Source organism: Esox lucius, chromosome 11, assembly GCF_011004845.1.
Source record: "Esox lucius isolate fEsoLuc1 chromosome 11, fEsoLuc1.pri, whole genome shotgun sequence".
Taxonomy (NCBI): domain Eukaryota; kingdom Metazoa; phylum Chordata; class Actinopteri; order Esociformes; family Esocidae; genus Esox; species Esox lucius.
The window spans coordinates 49,647,228-49,667,339 of record NC_047579.1 but is presented as its reverse complement, the minus strand read 5'-3'; the positions used below and the strand labels follow the sequence as shown (position 1 = coordinate 49,667,339).

Here is a 20,112-nt window from a genome sequence, read left to right as displayed (position 1 = left end):
CGTCCATGGCTCTTCTAATTCATTAGTCAGAAGGAGCGTTTATGCAGAGCACACATTATTTTTACAGGCGTTGTTTATGTGTTTGTGCGGAGGTTTACTGGCCTCGTTAAAACACGTCCTCCAAGCCCACATCGATTTGGGAGCATTTATTTGCATAGTTCACAAACCCGAAATAAATAGTGAATGTTTTTGGCCTGATGTCTCACTGTGTTAAACTAAGGCTCAGTGGTGTCAAAAGTGGGATGTAACAGGCGCTTATAACCTGAAGTAAGACAACCTGGCGCACAATAACTGTGTTAATTAGAATAACTCCAACTCTTCGTTTTATTGTTGCCAACACCTCATCATGCACTGGCCTTCTGGCAAAGCTGCACCGTGAGGCCCAACACCTCGCCATGCACTATCCCTCTGGTGGAGCTGCACCGTGAGGCCCAACACTGCGCCATGCACTGCCCCTGTGGCAGAGCTGCGCTGTGAGGCCCAACACCTCACCATGCACTGTCCTTCTGGCAGAGCAGCACCGTGAGGCCCTACACCTAACTAGGTACTATTCCTTTGGCAGAGCAGCACCGTGAGGCCCTACACCTAACTAGGTACTGTTCCTTTGGCAGAGCAGCACCGTGAGGCCCTACACCTAACTAGGTACTGTTCCTTTGGCAGAGCAGCACCGTGAGGCCCTACACCTAAGTAGGTACTGTTCCTTTGGCAGAGCAGCACCGTGAGGCCCTACACCTAACTAGGTACTGTTCCTTTGGCAGAGCAGCACCGTGAGGCCCTACACCTAACTAGGTACTGTTCCTTTGGCAGAGCAGCACCGTGAGGCCCTACACCTAACTAGGTACTGTTCCTTTGGCAGAGCAGCACCGTGAGGCCCTACACCTAACTAGGTACTGTTCCTTTGGCAGAGCAGCACCGTGAGGCCCTACACCTAACTAGGTACTGTTCCTTTGGCACAAAAAATGCCTCTTCCGGAACCGAATGGGATATCATATGCTCATGCTTTTTATTTAACCTGGTGAGACTTTGCCCTGTGCCCAAGGTTAGACTGGTGTAAGATGGCACAGGAACTGCCGACCAGAAGTTCACCAGCCCCCACTCTGATCTCTGATGTGCCCACCCACTCCCTAATCCATGCAAACACACATTTTACATTTCACTATCCTTGTGGGGACCCCAGAAACCGTGCAAATTCTAAATCCTATTGTCCTAACACCTAACTTTAAGTTGATGTATGCTATACTCTGCATAGTAAGACCAGTCCTCAGACACGCACCAACCACCCCCCCCCCCCCACACACACACACACTCACACACAGCTGTGTCAGGTCAATCACTGTGCTCTCTCTTCATTGATAGGTCCAGATCAGAGCACACCCCTTAATTTCCTTGCTGTGGTGTGTGTGTGCGTGTGTGTGGGTGTGCGTGTGTGTGGGTGTGTGTGTGCGTGTGTGTGTGTGCATGCGTGCTGTGTGTGTGTGTGTCCAGACATAGGGTCAGAGTTGGCAGACTTTAACCCCGTCTCCTAGTTGCTGTGTGTGTCCTCCCCCTCTCCTCTCCCCTGCAGAGAAAGTTTTGATCATGGCCTAACTCCCTTGGAGTTTCTCCTTGCTGGTGTCCATTGGGCACCAAACCCCTCCCTCCCCCTCCTGGACCCCTCCCCCCACTCTCTGCCAACAAGTCCCTCTTTCTTTCTCATTCCTTTTATTCTCTCTGCTCTCCTCTCTTTTGGCAAGGCCTGGTGTTCCCACAGCTCTCAAAACCTCTCTACCCCCCTTCTCTCTTTCCCTCCCTCTCTTTCCCTCCCTCCCTCTCTTTCTCTCTCTCCCTGGCACAGAGCAACATCACATGAGCAATACTCCCACTAACAACACACATAAGGGCTGTGCACATGCCACACACACACGCACACCAATTCCCTGTAAACCACATGCACGCACGCACACACACACACACACACACGCACCACACAAACACCTCTCCTCACACCGCTTCCCCATAAACCACATGGCCGCTGGTTCATGTCTGTCCGATGGGCCTGCTGCTTCCCTTTTCAATACCTTCCCTGTGGTCCAGCCCTCATGCATTCTGTACACTATCTATAGGCCTGTGTGGGAGTGTGTGTCCTCCTATCTCTTCTGTTTCAATGGAGGAAATCACAGATGTACCTCTCTCCTTGCAGGGACAGTTCTTCAGCGTGTGCCCACTGCCAGCAAGTGACACCTGGTGGCCAGACATAGCCATTACACACATTTAAGAATGTAAACACATTTAAGAATGTAAACACATTCAAACACACATATTAATATTTACAAACATGTTTGTATTCTTATCCTTGTTGGGACCTGAGACCTAAATCTCACAGTAAAACCTAACCTTACCTCAATAATGTTTATGCCTAAACTTCACCTAGCCTAAACACCTAACCCTTTTTGGTAATGCCTTAATATTAAAGTAATTCTGTATATATATATATATATATATATATATAATATATAATATGAGATATATAATATAATCAAACCAGAACATGAATCAGTCCAGTTCTGCTGATTTGTGGGTCAGTATCTGTGGGGCCCGGTGGAACACGGTGGATCAGTAGAGGGACAGATGAAAGCAACGTTGAGAGAGAACAGGCAGAGCGGCGCACATGGGCATGATGCCAGGCCCCTGCCCCTGGCACCCCCCCTCTGCCCTGAACTCTCCCATGGTTGAGTCCCCTCAGGCCCCACTCAGTTCCCCTCGCCCCTGCTTCGTGGGCTGCTGGCACAGCGTGGGCACAGGCGGGCAGGCAGATGGGCAACGGGCTACGCAGGGCAGCCTCCCCACACCTGCTCCTCGTTGGCACGGGGACGGGGACGCCATGCACAACAACACACACACACACCCACACACACACGCAGGCGTACAGACAGACATGCTCGCGTGCAGTCACCCCCACACTCGCTCATGCTGAATTCACATGCATATCTCCCACAATATATCCATCCGTGCAGCGCTACTTGTGCATAGTTCGATTGTCACCCACGCGCGGTCTCACCTACACCCGGACAGATTGATGGCACACCGTAACAACAAATCACACGGCAACGCGCTAGCTTTGTCGCCCAGTGTTAAACATCTCATTTCAGCTGTGCTTGATTTCCCCTAATGCTGAGGCCGTGTAAAGTCATAGTGTCTATCAACACTGGCTCACTGTGAACCAAGTGCCCTCCTGGTCCCATGGGGCTGAAACTAAAGGACCCACCGAAAGGGTGGCCAATGACAATGCCTGCTGAAATATGTTGTGATAAATAGAAGGCAGGGGATGTGTGTGTGTGGGGGGGGGGGGGGGGGGGTGCGGTCAGAGGATGATCTAGGGCTTTATAAGATAGGAAATGAATAAATAAGTAAAAACCAGGAGAGAGAATGTTTAAAAATAATAATAATAAAGTCCAATAAAAGAGCTGGGTGAACATCTGTGTGGGATAGTCTGGGGGATTAGAAGGGTTAGGAACATTTTAAGCGCATTAAGGATTAAAAAAAAGGTCAGAATGTTTAGCAACATACCCATAAACCTCTTAAGCAAAACCCAATTGGGGAAGCTGTACTGTACTGCGTCTTTATCCAAGCGTGGGGAGAAGGGGTAGGTGGGGGGGTCTTTTATGTCGCGCATGGAGGCGCGACCCACACGCACATAAAAACATGTCGCCTTCATACCGAGTCTGCACGCTGCGGTTATGAAATGCGACGAACTGTCTGTGGAAATAAAAATACAATACAAAATGTATATATCGATATGTGACATGAATGTATCAGTCAAATGTTTTGATCCACGTCCAAACGTTAGTGTCCAAATGTTTGAATGGTATGTATGTTTGGTCTTGTACCTTTACTGCTCCACGTTCGTAATTTCAGCCAACAAATTGACTGTAAACGTGCGCACTGCTTTGACACATGGCCCGACCACTGGCGTGTGTTCATGAAACAACCGGTCTTTCTTCGCTGTCTGACTGCCCCGTTACAGGATCGAACCAGCGACCCTCAGAACAAAATGAGATCTGTCACCCTCAAGGCATCGTTGAAATTGCATCACAAAAGCCATGCCATTGCTAAGCAGGAGAAACAACTAATTCAAAGTCTCAGAGCGAGTGACATCATTTACTGAAATGCTAGCAGCACTGACGATCTGACTGACCAGACAAATGTACATGTTCCTTTAAGATGTGTGGTCATACCTGTGTGGTCATACCTGTGTGGTCATACCTGTGTGGTCAGCTATTGTAGCACTGTGTTTGATGTTCCAATTTAGGGAGTGTGTGAGTGAGTGTGTGAGAGGGTGTGTGTGTGTGTGCTTGCAGGCGTGTGTGTGAGGAATTCCAGCCAGGTTGCTCCTCGTGTGTCAGGCCTGAGATATACAGTATGGGCTCACCACAGCTGGGTTCCCACATGCGGCATAGAGCCCTGACGGCCCACCACACAGTTTACCGTCAATGACAGGGTTACGGCCAGGATTGGGAAAAAGACACAGAGAACACAGAGGGAGAGTGAACCCAAAGGAGAGAGGGAAACGGAGAGAGCGTGAACCCAAAGGAGAGAGGGAAACGGAGAGAGAGTGAACCCAAAGGAGAGAGGGAAACGGAGAGAGAGTGAACCCAAAGGAGAGAGGGAAACGGAGAGAGAGTCAACCCAAAGGAGAGAAGGAAACAGAGAGAGAGTGAACCCAAAGGAGAGAGGGAAACGGAGAGAGACAGTTCAATAGAGGGTGGAGGTACAAGATGGGGGAAGAGAGGCAGAGGAACATAGTGGGATGGAGGGGGGGGGGCGAGAGAGGCTGAGAAATAGAGGGAGAGGGCAGAGAGAGAGAGGGGGAGACATAGGGAGAGAGTTTGACTGCGGTGTGTTTGTCTAAAGGCCCCTGGCAATCGTAGGAAAAGGCCCCTATCATTTCACTGTGAACTGAACCATGGATCTCTGTCCTTATGACACAACACCCAGGGGGGAGAGTCTGACTGTATGGTATGGCACACACACACACACACGCTGCTCTGTTGTTCATTGCTGCCTTCCATTACAGAGACGAACAGGATTACGAGCAGGAAACTACGAGCAGCATTAATAACGGTATTACCAGCAGGAAACTACTAGCAGTGTTAATAACAGTATTAGCAGCAGGAAACTACTAGCAGCATTAATAACAGTATTACCAGCAGGAAACTACTAGCAGTGTTAATAACAGTATTAGCAGCAGGAAACTACTAGCAGCATTAATAACAGTATTACCAGCAGGAAACTACTAGAAGCATTTATAGCAGGATTAGCAGCAGGAAACTACTAGAAGCGTTTATAGCAGGGTTACCAGCAGGAAACTACTAGAAGCGTTTATAACAGTGTTACTAGCAGGAAACTAGTAGCAGTGTTCATAACAGTGTTACTAGCAGGAAACTAGTAACAGCGTTCATAACAGTGTTACTAGCAGGAAACTAGTAGCAGCGTTCATAACAGTGTTACTAGCAGGAAACTAGTAGCAGCGTTCATAACAGTGTTACTAGCAGGAAACTACTAGCAGTGTTAATAACAGTATTAGCAGCAGGAAACTACTAGCAGCATTGATAACAGTATTACCAGCAGGAAACTACTAGAAGCATTTATAGCAGGATTACCAGCAGGAAACTACTAGAAGCGTTTATAGCAGGGTTACCAGCAGGAAACTACTAGAAGCGTTTATAACAGTGTTACTAGCAGGAAACTAGTAGCAGTGTTCATAACAGTGTTACAAGCAGGAAACTAGTAGCAGTGTTCATAACAGTGTTACTAGCAGGAAACTAGTAACAGCGTTCATAACAGTGTTACTAGCAGGAAACTAGTAGCAGCGTTCATAACAGTGTTACTAGCAGGAAACTAGTAGCAGCGTTCATAACAGTGTTACTAGCAGGAAACTAGTAGCAGCGTTCATAACAGTGTTACTAGCAGGAAACTACTAGCAGTGTTAATAACAGTATTAGCAGCAGGAAACTACTAGCAGCATTAATAACAGTATTACCAGCAGGAAACTACTAGAAGCATTTATAGCAGGATTACCATTAGGAAACTACTAGAAGCGTTTATAGCAGGGTTACCAGCAGGAAACTACTAGAAGAGTTTATAACAGTGTTACTAGCAGGAAACTAGTAGCAGTGTTCATAACAGTGTTACAAGCAGGAAACTAGTAACAGCGTTCATAACAGTGTTACTAGCAGGAAACTAGTAACAGCGTTCATAACAGTGTTACTAGCAGGAAACTAGTAGCAGCGTTCATAACAGTGTTGCTAGCAGGAAACTAGTAGCAGCGTTCATAACAGTGTTACTAGCAGGAAACTACTAGCAGCGTTCATACCAGTGTAACTAGCAGGAAACTAGTAGCAGCGTTCATAACAGTTTTACAAGCAGGAAACTAGTAGCAGCATTCATAACAGTGTTACTAGCAGGAAACTAGTAGCACCGTTCATAACAGTGTTACTAGCGTTAATTGTACCACATACTTGCCGTTAGAATGTTGGCAACATTGTGCACAATACAATCCAACAGTAGCGCATCAGTGGTATTTATAGTTGCGTGTGTTAGCAGTACTTTTTATTACTCCTCTGTTCAGTGCCGTGTCACACCAGCCATTCCCAGCCGTCACCACACACATCTGGCCAGCTGTTGTGTGTTTGTGTACCCTGTCATCCATCTGGCTATAAATATCTGCCCGTGTGTGTGTGTGTGTGTGTTCTAGGAAGTTTTGAATTATTTCTGTTGAGCTGAGCCACTGTGTGGCAGACAGTCGCAGAGGGCATCCAGGTCAATCAAGTCTAATCCAGGACTTCCAGAAAGGGAGGTAGCGCGAGGAGGAAAGGAGAGAGATAGACTTTTAGAAAAAAGGTTCCAAGCTTTTATTTTGTGAATATAGAGTGGAGAACCTTTTTTTAGAAGGTAATGGGTTTTGGAATAATGGGTAGCTTGATGATTTCATGGAATACAAGAATGATTTTCAGAATTGTTTGTTTTAAAGTTTTTATTTTTTCCATCCATCCATCTTCTTCCGCTTATCCGGGGCCGGGTCTCGGGGGCAGCAGTCTAAGCAGGGATGCCCAGACTTCCCTCTCCCCAGACACTTCCTCTAGCTCTTCCGGGGGGACACCGAGGCGTTCCCAGGCCAGCCGGGAGACATAGTCCCTCCAGCGTGTCCTAGGTCTTCCCCGGGGTCTCCTCCCGGTGGGATGGGACCGGAACACCTTCCCAGGAAGGCGTTCCGGAGGCATCCGAAAAAGATGCCCAAGCCACCTCAGCTGACCCCTCTCGATGTGGAGGAGCAACGGCTCTACTCTGAGCTCCTCCCGGGTGACCGAGCTTCTCACCCTATCTCTAAGGGATCGCCCAGCCACCCTGCGGAGAAAACTCATTTCGGCCGCCTGTATCCGGGATCTTGTCCTTTCGGTCATGACCCAAAGCTCATGACCATAGGTGAGAGTAGGAACGTAGATTGACTGGTAAATCGAGAGCTTCGCCTTGCGGCTCAGCTCTTTCTTCACCACGACAGACCGATACATCGACTGCATTACTGCAGAAGCTGCACCGATCCGTCTGTCAATCTCCCGTTCCATCCTTCCCTCACTCGTGAACAAGACCCCTAGATACTTAAACTCCTCCACTTGAGGCAGGCACTCTCCACCAACCTGAAGTGGGCAAGCCACCCTTTTCCGACTGAGGACCATGGCCTCGGATTTGGAGGTACTGATTTTCATCCCCACCGCTTCACACTCGGCTGCAAACCGTCCCAGCGCATGCTGAAGGTCCTGGTTAGAAGGGGCCAACACGACAACATCATCTGCAAAGAGCAGAGACGAAATCGTGTGGTCCCCAAACCTGACCTAGAAATTCTGTCCATAAAAATTACAAACAGAACCGGTGACAAAGGGCAGCCCTGCCGGAGTCCAACATGCACTGGGAACAAGTCTTTTATTTTTTGCATTTACATTAATTAGTTGATTAACTTTATTCTAGAGAAAGATACAACCCTGTTTCCAAAAATACTGGGATGCTGCGTAAAATGTAAATAAAAGCAGAGTGCAATGATGTATAAATTATTTAAAACCTATATTCAATAGAAAATAGTACAAAGACAACACTGCGTTAAAAGCAGACCCGATTCTGCAGTGGAAATCACTGCATGAGCTCAGGAACACTTCCGAAAACCACTGTCTGAACACAGTACGTCACTGCATAAACAAGTGCGAGTTAAAACTCTACCATGCAAAGAAGAAACCATATACAGTTAAAAGTTTGTATACCCTGACAAAAATGTAGATATTTAGACATTGATTTTGAAAATATGACTGATCATGCAAAAAAGTATTTTACTTAAGGATAGTGATCATATGAAGCCATTTATTATCACATAGTTGTTTCGCTCCTTTTTAAATCATAATGATAACAGAAATCACACAAATGACCAAATGATCAAAAGTTTACATACCCTTGAATGTTTGTCCTTGTTACAGACACAGAAAGTGACTCACACACAGGTGAAAATGGCAATTAAAAGTGAATTTCCCACACCTGTGGTTTTTTAAATTGCAATTAGGGTCTCTGCATAAATAGTCGACGAGTTTCTTAGCTCTCATGTGGATGCACTGAGCAGGCTAGATACTGAGCCATGGGGAGAAGAAAAGAACTGTCAAAAGACAGCGCCAATGCCACAAAAAAGCCTGGTTACAATATGCCCGACAACACCTTGACACGCCTCACAGCTTCTGGCACACTGTAATTTGGAGTAACGAGACCAAAATAGAGCTTTATGGTCACAACCATAAGTGCTATGTTTGGAGAGGGGTCAACTAGGCCTATAGTGAACAGAATACTAACCCCACTGTGAAGCATGGTGGTGTCTCACTGATGTTTTCGGGGGTGTGAGGTCTAAAGGCATGAGGAATTTTGTGAAAATGTATGGCAAGATGAATGCAGCATTTTATCAGAAAATGCTGGCAGACAGTTTGCATTGTTCTGCATGAAATCTTTTGTTAATTTTTTTTTCTTTGTTGCCATGTTTTGTTTAATGATTGTGCCATTCTGTTGTGACCTACAGTTGAATGTGAATCCCATAAGAAATAAAAGACATGTGTTTTGCCTGCTCACCCATGTTTTCTTTACAAATGGTACATACATTACCAATTCTCCATGTGTATGCAAACTTTTGAGCACAACTGTATAAATCCAGATCCAGAACCGCTGCCGCTCATTTTAAGATGGACTGAAGTAGAATCCTGTACTGAGGTCTGACAAATCAAAATTTGAATCTGTGAAGGTACCATTAATGATGAACAATATATACAGGTTTTGGAGCAGCATATGCTGCCATCCAGACAACATATTTTTCAGGGAAGGCCTTGCTTATATCTGTGTGGCAATGCCAAACCACATTCTGCATTTATTTCAACAGCATGGCTCCATAGTAAAAGAGTCTGGGTTTTAAACTGGCCTGCCTGCAGTCCAGACCTGACACCCTTTGAAATAATTTGGCGCATTATGAAATGAAAAATACAACAAAGGAGACCCTAAAATGTTGAGCAGCTGAAATCCTGTATCAAACAAGAATGGGAAAACATTTTACTTTCCAAACTACAGCATTTGGTCTCCTCAGTTCCCAAACACTTACAGAGTGTTAAAAGAAGAGGTGTTAAAAGAAGAGGTGTTAAAAGAAGAGGTGATGCAACACAGTGATAAACATGTCCCTGTCCCATCTTTTTTGAAACGTGTTGCTGGCATCAAATTCCAAATGTGCATGTATTTCTCAGTTCCAACATTTCAAATGTAATATTTCCAATTATATGTAGGGATAAATGATTTGCACATCACTGTATTCTGTTTTTATTAGCATTCTTTACGCAGTGTCACAACTGTTTTGGAAATGGGGTTATAAATTCAACCTGATAATATATCTTTTCTATAACTTACTGCACCTGTTCCTGAGATGGTTGTTAAGCTTCGATCAATCTTCCCTACCCCAGCAGCTGTTCTTGTGGGCAATTAAATATGCATCTTGTTGGATATCCCATTTCTGTCTGGATTCCAAATTGGAAATATACTGTAGTTTCAAGCAGCAATACTGGGGTTCAAGCTGTGTACCCAATGCCCCACCAGGACTTAATGGACACTTTTGTCCTGACATGAGCTACTTCTGTACTCCTCAGTACGCTTGCCAGATACCAGAACAAAAGCCAACAGAAGTGAAATTTCCGACAGATCATGCAAATAAATATTGTATTTTAAATTTGTTTTCCAGAACTGCTACATAGATTTTCACCAAACCTGGTATATACAGTAGCATCTATGGATGCACTTCTTCTAAGCCAAAACACTACCACTGCAACTTCCAAGTTAGTCCTGGCAGTCTTGATAGGTACCACGTTTTGTTACAGTACAAATATATTTGTCTGTTGTTAATCCATTTATGTGCCCAGACCATGTCCTCATGAATATTCATTGGTGAGTGTGTTTGGATTAGTGGTCAGGAAAATATATAATTGAGAAACCTTGTTCCGTGTATGCCAAATGTCAGGTTTTATGCATATTGGACATTTGGTTCTTTAGAAATTGCATTTTCACCAAATCCCAAATGAAAACATCCTTGATTTCTCCCTTTCAGTAGTGTACTCTATCGATCCATCTCCTGTTATAGTACAACCATGTGGCCAGTTGGCATTGCATCGCAAGAGAGTACCCTCTTTCAAATGGCACACTTTTGTGCCTTTTATCATCTCAAGACTTTGACCAAGAATAGCTGTGAGAATGCTAATATTGTGCCAGTCAGAATGCAGTAGTGTTTCCCCAGCTTCTCTGCTTGAACAACTATTACACTTCAAATCAAATCAAATGTATTTATAAAGCCATTTTTACAACAGCAATTTTTACACAAACACCCGGCCTTAAACCCCAAGGAGCAAACAACAGTAGTGTTGAATTTCAGTGGCTAGGAAAAAACCCCTAAGAAGGCCAAATTTTAGGAAGAAACCTAGAGAGGACCCAGGCTCAGAGGGGTGAGTTACTTTTCAAGCCGAATAATGTCTTGCAGGCCTGCAAGGTGGCCTAGTGGTTAAGGGCGTCTGAATAGTGAACAGAATCTTTATACCGCCCAGGTCCGAGGTATGTCGTTTTGTGCCTGCGGACGGCAGTTAACATTACCCCAGGACATTGGTTTGAATAAGAATATCTTCTTAATCAACTTGCCTGGTTTGAATAACGGTAGAAAATATATAGTACAAGGCAGTCTTCCCTCAGTTCTACAGGTCAAATCCTAATGCCCAAGTGCAGTGAAGAGGAAACTGTCCAGTATAGACTGGCCTCAGTATAGACTGGCACCACTTTCAGATGGGCTGTTGAATGAGTGTCCCAACTCTCTGTGGTCACTGAAGGTGCTGAGGCTCTGGGAACACGATCATCTTGAGCTTTCAATTGGCTAATTCATCCCCTCCCCTCTCTCTATGACTACTAAATCAACCGATCAATGATTGATGGAAGTTGCTCACATGTAAATGTATAAATGGTTATAGCGACAGGTGGAGGTACATGGAGAGATTGGGAGATGGTGAGGTGAGGTGGAAGGAGAGACAGAAGGAGAGATGTGAAGAGAGAGAGAGAGGTATCGATAGAAGGGAAGAGGGAGAGAGAGTGATGAAGGGAAGAGGAGGGGTTAATGAGAGCTGAGCCATGGTTCAGAGACCTGTTGCCTGCTTAGGCCTTGTTCACTTCACTTGAGAACTTTGACTGTGGAGCCACTGGCCTGTTATTCTCTGTTATTTGACCCACTGTCGATTCTTTACTGTGCCATGTGAAATCCCCTCCAGTTAGTGCCCATTAGATTAAAATATGCTGTTTGCTGTGATGCATGAACAAACGCTCTGAGCTTACTGGTAAATAGGGGAAAAGGGCCTATTTGTGTGAGTGCATTCATTTATGAATATGCACATGGCAAATGAGTCTATTAGACCTGGCACAGTAAGGGGGGTGTTCAGTTTGGGTGTGATTATCTTAGATCTTTGTGTTCATGTATGTCTTTGCATCCAAATTACAGGTGTGTTTGATTAGTAAGATCATAATTTCACCTCCTGTTGACCTCCTGTTGTCCTACTGTTTACCTACCTTTGACGTCTTGTTGAACTACAGTTTAACTACTATTGATTGCCGGCTGAATGTCTGTACACATACTTAGGTTATTTGTTTAGTAAACCAGTACTGAATGCAATTTGTTTATGGAGCATTGTCTGTAAAATGTAGGGCATTGAAACTAGAGTCTCAGTATTACATGATGTGTTGGAATGTAATTGACAGATGTACATTATATAGTATATGAGTGGAATCAGTGTGTATGTGTTGTGTGTGTGTGTGTGTGTGTGTGTGTGTGTGTGTGTGAGGGGGGTAAGTGTGTATGTGGTATGTGTGAGTGAAGACAGCATGTATATGTTGTGTGTTGTGTGTGTGTGAGGAGTCAGTGTGTAAGTGTGTATGTGGTGTGTGTTTGTTTTAATTGTGAGAGTGTGTGTGATGCCTTATCTCTGGCAGGGTGTGTGCAGGGTGTGTGCTGGGGGCCTTAGGGCGGCTGTGTGTTGGAGATAAGAATGAGCAGGGTGGATGTGGGCCTGGGGATGGAGGCATGGCGATAAGCTAGGTGGTGTCACCGGGCCCCCCTCCAGCCCATTGGGCTGGTAGACCAGCAGCACTAATAATGGGCCGACTCTCCATTGTCTCAGAGCATCTCCTCTGTGTTTGATGAGCTCCCCCTTGTTTATCCCCGACTCCTCCCTCCAGCCTCCTCCCTTTGTTCTCCTGCAGCTCCTCGGCTCCTCCAACACACTCAGGTCCAGCAGCAGGAAACAAGCCCCGCTAATGTGCCATGCAAATGCATTGGAGGTGTTTTTACCCTCTCCAGAACACAGCGTCTACTACAAACGGACTGAAGCTGTTATCACTCCTCCGGACCACCAGAGGGCCTCAGTTATATTAAACTGCTAGTTTTGCCCGGTTTTCCCTTATCACAGGAACTGACAAGGATCCCGAAGGGGGTAGCTATAGACCAGCACCTTAACTTGTTAGATATTCAAACCTGTGTACTTTTGGCTCTAACTTGAGTACGGTTAGGATGCAGAGTGGGTCCGGGCCAGGGCGTAGTCAGGAAACCCCTCATTCTGATGGTGTGTGAACTGTCCAGGCCCCAGGGCGTAGTCAGGAAACCCCTGGTTCTGAGGGTGTGTGTAGTGTCCAGGCCCCAGGGCGTAGTCAGGAAACCCCTCATTCTGATGGTGTGTGAACTGTCCAGGCCCCAGGGCGTAGTCAGGAAACCCCTGGTTCTGAGGGTGTGTGTAGTGTCCAGGCCCCAGGGCGTAGTCAGGAAACCCCTGGTTCTGATGGTGTGTGTAGTGTCCAGGCCCCAGGGCGTAGTCAGGAAACCCCTGGTTCTGAGGGTGTGTGTAGTGTCCAGGCCCCAGGGCGTAGTCAGGAAACCCCTCATTCTGATGGTGTGTGTAGTGTCCAGGCCCCAGGGCGTAGTCAGGAAACCCCTCATTCTGATGGTGTGTGTAGTGTCCAGGCCCCAGGGCGTAGTCAGGAAACCCCTGGTTCTGATGGTGTGTGTAGTGTCCAGGCCCCAGGGCGTAGTCAGGAAACCCCTGGTTCTGAGGGTGTGTGTAGTGTCCAGGCCCCAGGGCGTAGTCAGGAAACCCCTCATTCTGATGGTGTGTGTAGTGTCCAGGCCCCAGGGCGTAGTCAGGAAACCCCTCATTCTGATGGTGTGTGTAGTGTCCAGGCCCCAGGTGGAAAGCAGGTGAGGAGCGGAACACATCTGGTGATCTGTCAGGAGAGAATCAACCTGCAGCTCTGGACTGTCAGCTTCCATTTCAGTCAGGGTGACAGCCCAGCTTGTCCCACCCTCTCATTAGCCAGCTGAATGGAGGGCTCTTTGTGGTTGTCTTGACAACCCAGATGTATTTTTAAATAAAGGCCATAAAATAGTTAAACAGGTTTAAGTTTATTTGCATTTTTAGATGTTTTACATACTGGACGTTTGCCCAACATTAGTGGATATTATTCTCAAAACGTATAAAAGAGCTCAACAACATCCATTTCTCCTTCATCAGCCTACATTTAAAATGTGGGCTTTGCTGTCTACATCACCTTATTTAACTTGTACAGGAATGTGCCCTAGACAGTTAATCGTGGTCTCTGCCTGGATGTTTTCCTGATGTTTCCTTCCTTGAAGATTTGTCTGTCAGGCTCAGCTACAGTTATTCGGTCTTGATCTTTATTCAACAGCTTGCAGAGGTCCAGCAGCTCTACGGACAGTTGACTAAAAACAAACACCCCAGCGGTGTTATTCCCTCCATTCACGTATATATTCCTCTGTAAATAATTTTATCTTTAAGACCAGTGTGTCTATGAGTCTGTCTGAGAGTGGGTGTGCTTCTGGTGCATGTGGGTGTGCCGTCAGCTAGCTGGAATGTATCGGTACCGCCAAAGCTAAGATGGCTGCCAAACGCTAAAATGGCTGCCAGGATTCCACATAGCAACAGCGAAAGAGAGCGAGAGAGGGCCTGAGACTTCACTCAGGCAAAGGGAACGAGAGACTCCATCTTTCTGTTTTCCCTCCTTTCAGACTAAAGCGATGTGGCGATTCTGCAGTCCTTTTGTTTTTTGTTTTCTTGTCTTTGGCGGCGGGGTGAATGGTGCGGCAGTTTGCTGGCACATTGCGGAGGCCTAGCCTACCACCACCCCCCCCGAGATTAGGATGCTGAAGGGCTTAGATGGAGCAGGGGAAGCGAGGCTCGCGGTGGGGTGATACTTGGCTCCTGCTCTGCCTTGGTCCCTGTGCTCAGGGGGTAATTGTCCTGAAGGGTATATATGATCCATCCATAAAGCTCTACATGGCTGCATTACACAGCCGAGAAAGAATGGCACCAGGCGGGGCCAAACCAAACTACAGCAGGCCCCTCTGCACAGTCGTTTAGGTAAGGAGCTGCATGAGACGCCGTCGCCACGGCGCCACGCGGACACACACATTTATACACCTCAGCTTATGCAGGTCGTCAGTGTGGAGGCACAGGGAAGCTGGGGTTACATGGAACTTCACCTGCCCCACAGTGCTGACCAGAGGTCTAAGAGTCAGGGGAGTGAGGGAGAGAGAGCGGGGAGTGAGGGAGAGAGAGTGGGGAGTGAGGGAGAGAGAGTGGGGAGTGAGGGAGAGAGAGCGGGGAGTGAGGGAGAGAGAGTGGGGAGTGAGGGAGGCAGAGTGGGGAGTGAGGGAGGCAGAGTGGGGAGTGAGGGAGAGAGAGCGGGGAGTGAGGGAGGCAGAGTGGGGAGTGAGGGAGGCAGAGTGGGGAGTGAGGGAGGCAGAGTGGGGAGTGAGGGAGAGAGAGCGGGGAGTGAGGGAGAGAGAGCGGGGAGTGAGGGAGGCAGAGTGGGGAGTGAGGGAGAGAGAGTGGGGACTGAGGGAGGCAGAGACAGAAAAACAAGTGCCCGCCTTGAAGAGATAGCGACTTTGGGAATACCTCACCATTGCTTGTTGATACTTGGTACTCTGGTCCAGAGTTTGAGCAGTGATTCCCCCTGAGGTGAATGACTCCAGAAAGCAAACTCAGATTTGCCCTTTCATGACTCCGATTTTCAACCTGAGCGGTAACAGCCAAGCTTTAATCTAAGTCCCAGTTCTGCCTTTTTAAGGAACGATGGGAAGTTTCCAACATGTTTCTATGCAATTCTCACCCCTCTGCCCCCTCGCCATGGATGCAGTCCGGTCTCCTGCCTGACTTTCATCCCTTTCTCTCATTTTCTTTCTGTCTTTGTCTAATTTTTCTACAGAATCTGGACAGTCAGACAGCTCAAACCAACAAGGAGACACAGATATCAAGCCACCGCCCAATGGTGAGTTCACAGTGCGCGCGCACTCTCAGAAACACACACGCCCAAAAAGAACGTCCCACTCATTATGCACACACACACACAGCACTCCCCCGAAACACAGAAACGATTAAATCCCCATGCGAACTGTCATTTATATATGCAAATGCTTGTTCAAACTCACACACACACACACGCACACATATATAATACAGGCTAGTGTATAGTGGGCCCCAGTTGAGTTGGGCCTGAGTTTATTATAGTAAGACGAGCTGATGTTCCCATTGTTGAGCCTGGCTGTGAGTGCTGCGGCCCACACATAAATCACCCTGACGTTATTGGAAGATGGGAACCACATGGCCGCGCGGCCGTCTGGAGCTATGACCTCATGCAGCCCGGCGCGCTGCGGTGAACACGGCTGAGCAGAGGAGATGAGAGGGCGTGGTGCACCAACCTGGATATCCTGTACATTCCTATACACTGGGCTGGACCTATAGTGACTGGTACACACACACCACACACACACACACACACACACACACACACACAACATAAACACACCACACACACACACACCATACACACACCACACACACACACACACACACACAACATACACACACCACACACACACACCATACACACCATACACACACCACACACACACAGACACACACAACATACACACACACACACAACATACACACACCACACACACACACACACACCATACACACCATACACACAACACACACAACACACACACTTCACACACACACACACACACACACAACATACACTACACACACACCCACACAACATGCACACACCACATACACACACACCCACACAACATACACACACCACACACACACCCACACCATACACACATACACACAACATACACACACACAAACTTCACACACACTATACACACACACCCACACACAACATACACACACACACACTACACACTACAAACACACACACACACTACAAACACACACACTCTACACACACACTACACACACACTACAAACACACTACACACACACTACAAACACACACACACAGACACTACACACCAGAGCTTTACAACATTGGTCACCTTACACACGCACATACAAAATGTGTGTATAGGTGTAGACTAGAAAAAGGTCAAATGCACAAACACCATGCCAAGTATATAGCAGCCGTGACACTGCGCACGTGACAAGACCCAGTCCACTGGAACCCCTGTCCCGGAGAACTTTCAACCACTCATGCACAGTCTGCAGAGCACATTTGGCCTCCTGCTGGTCAGCGTTTTGACATGCTTGGCTTGACGCGGTCATGATGTATGTAACTGTCCATAGGGTTGCTATGCGTGATATGACCATTTCCTATCTTATAGAAAACACATGCGAGTTCATTCCACAGCAGTTTGTCTGTTTTTTCCATGCCTGCCCCTGCTCAGCCCCCTCTGTATGAGCGTGAGTGCGTGAGTGCGTGAGTGCGTGAGTGCGTGAGTGCGTGTGTGCGTGAGTGCGAGTGCGTGTGTGTGGACACTAGCATCCTTGCACTCTCATCCCTCTCTCATCTCCATCTCTCTAGGGCACTTGAGTTTCCAGGACTGCTTTGTGACTTCAGGGGTGTGGAACGTGGCTGAGCTGGTCCGTGTGTCACAGAGTGAGTCACTGCCTGCCTGTCTGTCTGCTTGTCTGTCTGCCTGTCTGTCTGCCTGTCTGTCTGTCCTATGTCTGTCTGTCTGTCTGTCCTATGTCTGTCTGTCTGCCTGTCTGTCTGTTTGTCTGTCCTCTGTCAGTCTGTCTGTCTGTCCTCTGTCTGTCTGCCTGTCTTTCTGCCTGTCGGTCAGCCTGTCTGACTGCCTGTATGTCTGTCTGTCTTCTGTCTGTCTTCTGTCTGTCTGCCTGTCTGTCTGTCTGTCTGCCTGTTGGCGTGTCTGCCTGTCTGTCTGTCTTCTGTCTGCCTGTCTGTCTGTTTTCTGTCTGTCTGTCTGCCTGTCTGTCTGTCTGCCTGCCTGTCTGTTTTCTGTCTGTCTGCCTGCCTGTCTTTCTCACTGGGACTGCACACTCCCCAGTTCACACAAACACCTGATTCTACCTAACCCAAGACGGATGATGTTTGTGTTGCTCCTCAGCTCCAGTGGCTACAGCGTCCGGCCCCAACTTCTCCCTGGCCGACCTGGAGAGTCCTGGCTACTACAACATCAACCAGGTGGCCCTGGGAAGGCGCTCCATCACCTCCACTCCCTCCACCAGGTACACACTCATTAGCTGATGTTCTGGATCCTCCTATAACTAGCTTCTGTACTACTCAGTCTATGCTATATAACTTTTGGTAATGCTTTTCTCACTCTGCTGTGTGAATGGACCTTCTCCTTTCCCCTCTCCCCTCTCCCATGTCTCCTCTCTCCTCTCCCCTCTCTCCTTTCTCCTCTCTCCCCTCTTTCCTTTCTCCTCTCCTTTCTCCTCTCTCCCCTCTCCTCTCTCCTTTCTCCTCTCTCCTCTCCCCTCTCTCCTCTCCCCTCTCTCCTTTCTCCTCTCTCCTCTCCCCTGTCGCCTCTCCCCTCTCTCCTCTCTCCTCTCCCCTGTCTCCCCTCTCCTCTCCCCTGTCTCCCCTCACCTCTCTCCTCTCCCCTGTCTCCCCTCTCTTCTCTCCTCTCCTCTCTCCTGTCCTCTATGAAACCTTCCTCTGTCCTCATCTGTCTATTCTTCACACTGTTTGGTTGTGTTTTTCTGTCACTCTTTTTCTTTCCTCTCTCTCCTTCTGCATTTCTTTCTCTCCTATGTTTGTGTCCCTCTCTTTCCTTCCATATTTCTCTCTCTCGCTCTCTTTCTCTCACACTGCAGGACTGAAATGGAGCTTTATGCAAGTCTCCCACGGAGGTAGTTATATTCGCCCCCAAAATGTTTTCCCTTATGTAACTCTCATTTAGACAGGCACAATTTGTTATGCGAATCCACTGGTAAAACATTTTATATGTGGTAGCATATATACATATTTTTACCAGTCAACTATGGTCAACTAACACCTCGATTCACTGTATTCAAACAGAATACCTCAGTCTAGATACACAAACTAATGTGACGTACTGGAACCTCAAGCATGGACCCGATCAGATAAAGCATGTTGACTGACGCCTCCTGTGGACCTCTGGCTCTCTGCTCCTCGATGTTGTTGTCTTTCCACCTCCACACACAGTGCCTCCCTTTCTCTGTCCTCCTCCAGCTCCAACAAGCGCAAGTCCATTGACGACAGTGAGATGGAGAGCCCGGTGGATGATGTGTTCTACTCTGGCCGTTCTCCGGCGGCCGGCAGCAGCTCCCAGTCCGGCGGCTGGCCCAATGACGTGGACGCAGGTGAGACACCACGGTTGACCCCCCCCATGCTGAGCTGTGTGCTTTTGTACTTCCCCCCTCTACTAACCCCCCCCCCCTCTTCTCTGTAGCTCTGCTCTGCCCCCTACCATCCATGACCAGTCCCCCAGGGATCCAGTGTGCCAGGTGCAGGAGGCAGAGTAGGGATTATAAGAAGCCATGTTTCAGTGGGCCTGTGGTTCTACATGGTCCAAATGACTGTTGAGACGTTCCACAGTGACAGTACGACTGTTGAGACGTTCCACAGTGACAGTACGACTGTTGAGACGTTCCACAGTGACAGTACGACTGTTGAGACGTTCCACAGTGACAGTACGACTGTTGAGACGTTCTACAGTGACAGTATGACTGTTGAGACGTTCCACAGTGACAGTATGACTGTTGAGACGTTCCACAGTGACAGTATGACTGTTGAGACGTTCCACAGTGACAGTACGACTGTTGAGACATTCTACAGTGACAGTATGACTGTTGAGACGTTCCACAGTGACAGTATGACTGTTGAGACGTTCCACAGTGACAGTACGACTGTGCCTGCTACTTGGTTGGTGTGGTTTGAGACGTAGAGACGGATTCCTAGATCAGTCAGCCTCAGACTTCACAGAAGTTCTGACTCTTACAAGAAGATTGAAACTAGATGTTCTGTACCACAGACTGCATTTGGTTTAAGCTGCCCAGCTCCTGCAGTCACCTTCTGTGATGAGACATTGTTTGACAGGGTGAAGGTTGATATCCTGCTGACAGACTGGACTTGAGCCTCCGTCAGAAGCTTTGTACTGAAGACGTGCGTCATGCCAATAGCTTTCTATTTATTTGACTGTTCAGCAATAATCAGACACTTTCCTTTTAA

General features: G+C 47.5%; 1 protein-coding gene across 14 annotated transcripts in view; it reads left to right on the top strand.

Moving 5' to 3' along the window:
* nfixb (nuclear factor I/Xb) overlaps positions 1-20,112 on the top strand; it is a 143,032-nt gene that overhangs the window by 102,585 nt on the left and 20,335 nt on the right. For 10 of the 14 annotated variants that reach the window (XM_029123284.2, XM_034295260.1, XM_034295259.1 and 7 more), the window contains 5 exons: positions 15,844-15,906; positions 17,476-17,550; positions 18,023-18,143; positions 18,735-18,770; positions 19,114-19,244. In XM_029123284.2, coding sequence (XP_028979117.1) covers positions 15,844-15,906; positions 17,476-17,550; positions 18,023-18,143; positions 18,735-18,770; positions 19,114-19,244 — 426 coding nt within the window. The remainder of the gene's footprint in view (positions 1-15,843; positions 15,907-17,475; positions 17,551-18,022; positions 18,144-18,734; positions 18,771-19,113; positions 19,245-20,112) is intronic. The other 4 variants (XM_034295261.1, XM_034295262.1, XM_029123279.2 and 1 more) reach the window with 1 other exon arrangement.